The sequence below is a fragment of the Rhipicephalus microplus genome, unplaced genomic scaffold (genome assembly GCF_043290135.1).
Source record: "Rhipicephalus microplus isolate Deutch F79 unplaced genomic scaffold, USDA_Rmic scaffold_12, whole genome shotgun sequence".
Classification (NCBI taxonomy): domain Eukaryota; kingdom Metazoa; phylum Arthropoda; class Arachnida; order Ixodida; family Ixodidae; genus Rhipicephalus; species Rhipicephalus microplus.
In genome coordinates this window covers 35,997,489-36,007,531 of record NW_027464585.1, presented here as the reverse complement: position 1 = coordinate 36,007,531, position 10,043 = coordinate 35,997,489, and the positions used below count along the sequence as shown (strand labels likewise).

Below are 10,043 nucleotides of genomic sequence, written 5' to 3'. Positions count from 1 at the left end.
GTTTGACTTTCATGTCGATTTGTTTGGGGTCCACACATCAACTGTTGAAAAATGCACGAAATCACGTGACTTATTCCCGTAACCTGTTGTCCGCGAAGCACGTGCCATCGCAAAGCATTCGTGGTCTCCTTTCGTTTGATATTCACGCCGGCAGAAATTTGAAATATTCATGAAAGTGGAGAAAGTCACACCCGGATTCAATGGTAGCATTTATAAGGCCCCTTCACTGTTTTCGAACAAAGCCCTTTGAGGACAACCACTTTCATCCACCGATATGCCGAAATAGCATATGTGGGCAAGAAGACTTTATAAGAATAACGCACAGATTTTCTACACTTTCTTTTTTTATCTCACAGGATATATTCAGATAAATGTTCTTTTGAGTTACACAAAAATTATAAAAGATACTCGAACTTCACACACATTCCTTTTATCTGAAATAATAAAGAGAGGCAATTCTTACATTTAAAAACAACTTGAAAACGTGCTTTCAGTTTCGACGTTATGAGCTGGTAAATGGTGTGACTGGAAGTTTTCTTGGGTACAACGCTTGTGACCATGAAACTGTCTGTAGTACTCTATATCGCCCACGTGTTATACAACAGTTTAAACACTAATCTACCTTTCAATTGACCCTAAGCTTACCTTTATTTAGTACTCCACACTTCATTGCACTTAGAGCCAACCTGACTGCAAATAACATTCTTTAATCATATGTTGGTCTTTGGACGTTAAACCCCACATATCAATCAATAAATCAACCAATCAATCAAATAGCATCGCACCTCTCTAGGAGGATGTTGTACCACCAGCTCTAAAAGTGTGACTTCACCGCATGCTCTTGAAAAGACATCACAGTAACTAAAAAATGTACAAACGAACAAGTTTTGTTTCTGCGCACGTAATTCTCGAACCACATTTTAAACTCAATGTTACTTGAAGCTTCTTCAAAATCTGCTGAAATAATGAGATATAGTGTTTTTAAAACAACTCCCACTCAGTTAAGCTGGTTTACTTCAGTGGAGCTCCAAAAAAGCTGAAGTGAAACGTCAAAAGTATCTGGACATGCATCACTTCGGTGAAGCTTTTTCATCATGCCCCCAGCTCCACAAATATGCGATAATTTTGGCGTCGGTTGCAATATAAATCACTGCAAGTAGTGCCCCAAGACCCAAGAATGAGCAGTTCTGGTTTCATTTCCTAAATCTAGGGCCAATGTTGTGTGGTGGTTTGAATCGACACCGCCCTGGAGGGTATGCAGGGCTTGTCTAGTGTAAATGTGGAATTAGACACTCTGCAGAACTCACGCATTGTTCATTGCCTTGAAATAAAGGCAGGAACGGCCATTGACACTCTATGGATATACCACAGCTAATCGACAATAAATTTTATTGGAATGCGCTGCTATGAGAAGACAATTGCTTGCGAAATGAGGTAGAGACGCCGCATCAAAAAGCGGCGTATATGTTGCTTATTTTCGCTCGCGTTGTGCAGGGCAGAGTTTTATGAGTGCACACTTCGTTTCACTCGTCGGTGCCGGTGGGCCTGACGCGTCCGCAATAGGAGAGCAGCTCGGCGACCGCACACGGCTTGTGGCAGCACTCTTCGATGATGCCTCGCACCTGGCGATGACTCGCAGGCCGCAGCAACTGAAGCGCCGTCTTAGCATCCAGGAAACCCAGACGAGACTCCGTCACCCAAGGAGACACTGTGAAAAAGTATTGAAGCGTAGAGCTTGTGTAGAGAAAGTGATAGCTGCACTATTTGAGGTACAAAACGAGAAAACAACTTGGTTGTGTAGCCAAAGCAACTTGCTTGTGTATGCTGGTGTCTCTGAGTTGACAGTGACACTGACAGTGAGATGGCGCAAGTAATCGCCGACAATCATGTTCAGCAATGCAGTCTTGTGCATGAAATCACAAGTCACAAGATTGCAAGTTAAACAACGTGGCATAGGTATACTTGCTTTGGGAGCGCACGGGAATACCCCAAATAAGGGGGTACAGGGTGAAATGGGATGGACATCATTTGAGTGCAGGGGAAGTATCAGCAAGATGGAATTTGAGGAGTGATCGAGAAAAGTGAGAGAGGATCGAGTGTTGGGCTGGGAAAGTTTTCCGCCACCTGTACATGAAGAATGTTGATACTAAATAGAGGAAGCGCACTCCGAAACTATCAAGCAAGTATTCAGACAACAGCAGAATACCCAGCCAAAACGAAACATCGGTTAATAAAAAGATGAAGAAAACAGAGAGGGCCGTGTTGAAGATGGGAATGCTTGCGAAATCATCACTGCAGACCTACCCAACTTTTAAGCAGGAAATTGCAAGAGAAAAGATCTACAATATATCTCGAGGTGTTCTCTGTTCTTTCAGGCTTGAATGGGAGTATTGCGGACGAAGACGTACAGAGCGAAATATGAAGGCACAGGCGTGGTATGTAGTGCGTGTTAAGAGGAGGAGAACATGGCTGAACATTTGATGATATTCCGTAAAGGGCACCGACCCAAAGTCAAAGATAATGGCACCGAATTTTTCAAAGCATATTGGTTTAGAGGCAGTGAAGGCGAAATAGACTTTAAACGGGTAGAAATAACCAGGAGGAGGCTAAATGATAGGTGGCTACAATCTAGGGGCGAGTGAAACTCAATCCTTAAACACACAGTGATAGTACTTGACTTTATGGCTAGGTGGCATACGCTACCGCACGATCTAAAGGGCACAGCCGGATACATCAATCCTATCATCAATTCAATCATCATCATATTCATAGTCAGGTTTACGATAATTATGATCAGATACGAGGCACCACCGGGGTTTCTATAGCGTATCAGCAGGAGGAATGTGCATCGTTCCGCACGTCTAACATGTTTCATTGATATGCCGACAAAGCAAACAAGTGGTCATGCTGAAAAAAAAACTGCGCTCGCGTGAGTGTGCGCCAGCAGAAGAGGAACATTCAGGTGCTCGCTAGACATGCTCCAGCTAAACCGCGGACACTTATCGACCGGATACCACTCTTCGGGAGCACAAAGCGTAAGAACATTGCCCCAAAAGTCATAAGTCGTACCAGGGCTACGTAGTATCGAAGGTACATGCACCTTAGATGCTATCTTGCATACCCTTTGGCTATCATGTTCTTATCACGATACGTCTAGTCAGACGAGTATCTGTATTTGTAATTCTATTGCATTTAATCATGTACCGTGTATCTCAAAATAAAGCTTTTACTATTCGTGATTCGAAGAGACCACTTGCCACCTAACAGCCACACCTGGAAACGGCACTAACAGGGACAACCTTAAAAGAAAAGATGTTATCACGTCGCAAGCGTTGACAAACGTCCACATATAGTTTATTTTCACCCTGCCATGCGCGAGAGCCCGAAAAAAGGCAGATCCCACGTACTGTGGGAGTCGATGATATGCGAAGCACCTAAAGAACCCTGGTAGGTCGAAATTTCCGTGGCCCTTCAATACGGCGGGTTTCATAATAATATGGTGGTTTTGGGACGTTAAACCCCACACATCAATCAATCAATATGCGAAGCACGAAAAGGAAGGTTGATATGTCACGAATTAGGAAGGTTGATATGTCACTGGGCTCGGTGGTTGTGCCACAACACACACCAGTAACCCACTTCTGCTCATCATGCAGGTTTTCCTTTCTGCTGTCACACGCGTGCTACTGCCTGCGGTAGCAATGTCAGCGATCCTAGTGAAGGAACCGCCAGACCTGCGCACCGGGATTGACATGACAATTTGGCGCATCCGCGTTGACAGTCATTCCGCCTGTCAAACTGCGCCACCACCTGGAAACTGGATGCTTGACCAAGTGCTGGGAGCCCTGCTGTCATCGACAACCATCGCAGAGCCAGCTATAAAGGAACCACGAACACCGCCCGCGCTCTATGGGCTCGGTGGCTGTGCCACAACACACACCAGTAACCCACTTCTGCTCATCATGCAGGTTTGTGAACCAGATTGTCTTTACACTAAGAGAACTAGCAATTGTTTTTTTGGTGCAGCTTCCGAGCCCGCAGTGCTACTTTGATATTGCCTCTGAGTGTCTTAGTGCGATTAGGTCTATTTTGCTACAGTCAGAAGATATTGAAACGAACCCCGGTCCTAATACCACTACTGTACTTGCTGAACTGAAAAAACTGTCCGGTGGCCAAATCACAATTAGAGCCGACATGCATGACCTTATAAACCAATGTGCGGCTACAAGTGCCGCACTCGTCAACTTAAGCAAGAGGTTAGCGGATCTAGAGGGTCATTATCAGAAACTACTACCACTTCAAACAGAGATACAGACTATACGGGCGGATACTGAGCAAACAGCAAGGCTCGTTCACGCCCTCAATGCGCGAGTTGACGATGCATCGAATCACTCAAGACGAAACAATCTTGTGTTTTACGGCCTTCTTGACACAGCAGCATCAGAAACGTCGGCCACGTCTGAAGAAAAAATTATACGTCTTTGTTCAGACCACCTGGACGTGCCACTTGAACCTCAAAATATAAAGCAAGCACATCGTGTTGGTCGCTACTCGACTAATCGTCGGCGCCCATTAATTGTTAAGCTTATTCATTGTAAGAAAACAGAAATGATACTCTCAAATGGGCGCAAACTTAAGGGCACCGACCTCAGCATCGGTGAAGATTTTTCCCCAGCAGTTAGTAACGCCCGCAGGCATTTTGTTTCTTTTGCGAAAGCTAAATCTGTGCCATATTCCTTGCGTTTTAAAACTCTCTTCATTGGCTCTAAGCGGTACCTGTTCGATGACGCATCGCAAATAGGAAAAGTCATAGCATTCATCACTTCATCAAAAAACAAGCCACTCCCCTCGAACGAAACCTATACCTCATGTTTCCCTTTGAATACTTTACACTAACATACGAAGCTTCCTTCCCAAGCGAGAGCACGTGTGTAACCTCGTGCTGTCGTCGAACAGCAATGTTCTTGTAATCAGGGAAACGTGGCTTTGTAGCACCGTCTATGACTCGAAAGTATTGGCTGATGTGCCAAACTTCAGCGTCTTTCGAAAAGATCGTGACGAGACTAGAGGAGGGGGGGTGCTCATTGCAGTTAGTCAACAGCTGTCGTGTTCTGCTATCAATATCACATCATAATTTGAAATAATGTTTATTCTGTGCCATGCCGCCCCACAGTCTGTCATTTAAGGTGTTTGTTACAGGCCTCCGCGCAATAGCACCAACTTCGCTCGTAAACTAAACAATGCACTAAATGTCGTTTGCTCTCGGCACCCAAATGCCAACCTTCTTCTTTTTAGAGACTTTAACCTGCTAGACATTGATTGGCGAAGCACCGTATCCTGTTTAGTAAGCCAAACCGAAGCGAGAAATATTCTGGACGTTTGCCTCAACTTTAATCTAACACAACTTGTATCAGAGCCGACCCGTGTTACCCAAGACACTGCCAACACCTTAGACCTAGTACTGGCCAACTGTCCAGACAGTTTCTCGTCCATTTCCTTTCTTAGAGAAATAAAGGACCACAAGGTCATTCATGCTTCTTTTTGCATTGCTACAGCTTTGCGGCATAAGCGCGAAAAACTATACACATATACGACAAAGGTAATTATGATGCAATATGTGATCATTTACAAATATTTCTACTTTTCTTCCAAGATACGTTTCATAACCGCAGTAATAATAAAAATTGGCTGATATTCAAAGAGAAAATAAACATTTTAGCGTACCGGTACATACGAAAAATTACCTTTCGAACGCATGAACAAAAACCATGGTTTATTGATTCGCTCAGAAGATAAGAAAACAAAAAGAAACGCGTGTATCGCGCCGCTAAATGCAGGATGGACACGTTTGCATGGGAAAAGTACTACGCTGCTGAACGAGCATACCTATCAGCAATTCGCAAGGCGAAAGATGCGTTCTTTTGCGATGACCTTCCGAAACTTTTATTCAATAACACAACGTAATTCTGGCAGGTGATTAATCCTCAAAAAAGGCACAGTTTAACACTCACCAATGAAGAAGGTGAAACGTTCGACGATATAGAATGCGTGAACCGTTTTAATGCAGCCTTTGTGTCTGTATTTACAGAAGAGTTCACCACGCCCCCTCTTTTTTCGCGTACCAATGCAACAAGTCATATGCCGACCACTAAATTTTTCCCAGATGGCATCTCACCGTTAATTGACAATGTTAAACTCACGTCGTCAGCCGGCATGGATAACATTAATTCAAAACTGTTAAAGAATACAAAACATGTCACCGCGGTTTTCCTGTGTTTGCTGTTCTCGCAGTCACTTTCAACTGGTGAAATGCCATATTACTGGTAGGTGAGAATGCTTGTTCAAATCCACAAAGCAGGTGACAGGAATTGCGGGCTTAGTTATCGCCCCATTTCATCAATGAGTGTGCCCTGTAAGCTCATGGAACACGTCATGTACACAGAAATTATGAAATTTTTTGACTCGAACAAATACTTTCATTCTGCACAGCATGGGTTCCGCAAAGCTTTTCCTGCGAAACACAACTGGCCATTTTCCTGCATGATATTCATAGCAACTTAGATTCTAACCTCCAGACAGATGCGATATTTCTAGATTTCGCAAAAGCGTTCGACAAGGTAACACATCAACGCCTATTACTGAAACTTTCTCTTGCGAGCATTAACCACGACATTTTGCGATGGATTGAAATGTTCTTGACCAACCGATCTCAGTTCGTTACAGTTAACAACCGTGCATCTCGCCCCCTACTAGTGACCTGCCCCGCCGTGGTGGTCTAGTGGCTAAGGTACTCGGCTGCTGACCCGCAGTTCGCGGGTTCAAATCCCGGCTGCGGCGGCTGCATCTCCGATGGAGGCGGAAATGTTGTAGGCCCGTGTGCTCAGACTTGGGTGCACGTTAAAGAACCCCAGGTGGTCGAAATTTCCGGAGCCCTCCACTACGGCGTCTCTCATAATCATATAGTGGTTTTGGGACGTTAAAACCCCACATATCAATCAAATCTACCAGTGACCTCCGGCGTACCGCAAGGATCTGTTCTCGGACCTTTACGCTTCCTAATATACATCAAAGACCTGGCTCTGCACGGTTCTTGCAACGTTCCTTAGTTCGCAGACGACTACGTCATTTATTGAACAATTACTAACACATCGATCAAGGCTTACTTCAGGAAGACATCAACCGTCAACAGCAATAGTGCGGCCGTTGGTTAATGGAACTTAATCCCAAGAAATGCAAACTTATAGTATTTTCTCGTCGGCACGACCCATTAGCTTACACATATACAATCAGGAACATTCCCATATGTTTGGCGCAGTCTTACAAGAACCTAGGTGTTACTATATCGAACGACGTGTCCTGGCGCACACACGTCACCAACATCATTTCTTCTGCTAACAAATCACTTGGTTTTCTCAAGCGTTATCTGAAATGCGCCCCCAATTTGGTTAAACTACTGGCCTACCAGTCAATATTCCACCTGAAACTGGAATATGCATCTGCCATATGGATTCCTCACCAAAAATATCTCATCAACGCACTCGAAGCCGTTCAAATTCGTGCCGCAAGGTTCATTCATTCTAATTATTTCTATGACACGAGCATATCTTACTTAACGAAAGAATTGAATTTGCTTCCCCTTAGTACGCACCGGTGCACTGCAGTTCTCTCACTTTTCCACAAGTTTTATCCCACCTCGCTTCATCAGCCACCCTTTATCCTCCCCGCAGCCCGAGCATCGCATCGTACACGGCACTCTTTCCAAATGGGCCACCCTCGCATGCGCACTGTTACTTTTTCCGCCTCATTCTTTTGCCATGCTGCTACAGATTGGAACAACCTTCCCCCACCAGATCGCCGCCATCACTTGCCAGTGTTCGTTTGCGGATAGTATCACTGCGCACTTTTCGGAATAAAAAGTGAAATTATAGTTTTACTTTACTAGTGCTGACGTATGTAACACCTTAGCCCATGTATGTTTCTGTATTTTTCTCGTGTTCAGTTACATGTTATGTAAATTATGTACTTTAGCGCATGTGTTTTTCTTTTTGGTGTTTGTAGTTATGCATTAAGCAAATTATGTACTAATGTATTCCCACCCCTTATGTAATATTCTTTTAAGGGGTCTTCAAGGTAATAAAAATGAAATGAAACTTTACTTTAGGCTGAGCACAAAGTTACGATGCAGACGTAACTTATGCCGTACATGACTTCGATGCGATTATTATCATGTTTGGAAGTGCCATTTACCTTTATCGTCTATCACGTTACGTGATACCATATTTAGCATCATGTGAGGTGTATGTGAACCTAGCAAAACGACCATGACCACGCAAAGATTGTAGCATGTAGTCATGTTTTACATCACACGCCCGTAATGAATATCATGTTAGTTTTGGACGTGTGATTCACCTTCGTCGTCTATAATCGTCATGCAATTCCAATTTTGGTATATTTGGTGCTAGCCAAACGGTCGTGAGCGCGGTACGAGCGTAGCATGTAGTCATGTTTTACACAACATGCATATCCAGATTATTCAGGTTGGACGTGTCATTTACCTTCGTCATCTATTCACGGCACGCAATGCCAATTTTAGTATATTGTCGAGCTAGCAAAGCGTAGGATATGAGCGCATATATGAGCGTATCATGTCGTGTTTTACATGACACCCATATACTGACTATCACGTCTATATGTTAGTTACCTTCGTCGTCTATGAGTGCCAACTCATGCCATAATACCTGATTTGGTATATGTGAGCCTAGGTAAAGAACCGCGAACACATGATGAGTGGGGCATGTAGTCCTGTTCTTACATGACAAGGATATCATGATTGGTATGTTTAGACACGTCATTTATCTTCGTCTTCTGTAAGGTGATGTCAAATTTTGTCCGTAGAGCAAGCGAAACTGCCTCGAGTACTCTATGAGCCTATAAAACGCATATCATGACTAATATGTTTGAACGTGTTATTTACACTCGTTGTCTATTCTCGTCTCTTCATACGAATTTAGTATATGTGCAACAAGCTAAACGATGGTGAGCACGCTATTAGTGTAGCATGTAAATATGTTCACATGTCACGCATACCATGATTATTATGCTCTGATGTGTCATTTACCTTCGTCGTCTATTCGCGTAACGTGATACCAAATTCGAAATATGTGAAGCTGGCGAAAAGGAAGCGAGCGCGCTATGAGCGTAACATGTAGGCATGTTTTACATGGCATGCATATCATGATTATTGTATTTGGACGCGTCATTTACCTTCGTCGTCCATTCACGTAACGTAATACCAAATTGGTCGAGCGAACGAAAGAGCCGTAAGTGCATCATGAGTGGGGTATATCGTCATGTTCTTACATGACACTCAAGTCATGAATATCATGTTTGCATCAGTTATATACCTTTGTAATCCTTAGACGTCACGTCACAATAAACTTGGTGTAAAGTTTTGCTGTGAAGCTAGAGAATTGGTCGCAAGCGACCATAAGTGTTGCGTGTAGTCATGACTAGTCATAACACGAAAATAATGACATGCATGTCATGATTTTCAAGTTGGGATCTGTCACTCATAATCGCCATGCAGTCATGACACCCCAAAAAGGGAATCAAGACCATGAAATGTTATTTATGACATTCATGACGTGCACGTCACGATTTGCTTGTTATGACTAGTCGATTCTGTTTTTGATTGGTTGATTTGTGGGGTTTAACGTCCCAAAACCACTGTTTGATTATGAGAGACGCCGTAGTAGAGGGCTCCAGAAATTTTGACCACCTGGGGTTCTTTAACGTGCAACCAAATCTGAGTACATGGGCCTACAACATTTCCGCCTCCATCGGAAATGCAGGATTCTGCTTTTCATACTGTCATGTTACTCATAGCAATTTTGGTATCGATACCATTATTGAGACGGCCAGGAGAGCTAATTGTTGTAAGTGGATCATAGATAGATAGATAGATAGATAGATAGATAGATAGATAGATAGATAGATAGATAGATAGATAGATAGATAGATAGATAGATAGATAGATAGATAGA

At 43.4% G+C, this 10,043-nt stretch overlaps 1 protein-coding gene across 1 annotated transcript in view; it reads right to left on the bottom strand.

Moving 5' to 3' along the window:
* Positions 1–1,372: 1,372 nt before the first annotated feature.
* The window catches only part of LOC142761634 (insulin-like), a 60,541-nt gene continuing 51,870 nt past the window's right edge, over positions 1,373–10,043 (bottom strand). Inside the window, exon 3 of the mRNA XM_075882476.1 lies at positions 1,373–1,708. Coding sequence (XP_075738591.1) covers positions 1,524–1,708 — 185 coding nt within the window. The 3' untranslated portion in view covers positions 1,373–1,523. The remainder of the gene's footprint in view (positions 1,709–10,043) is intronic.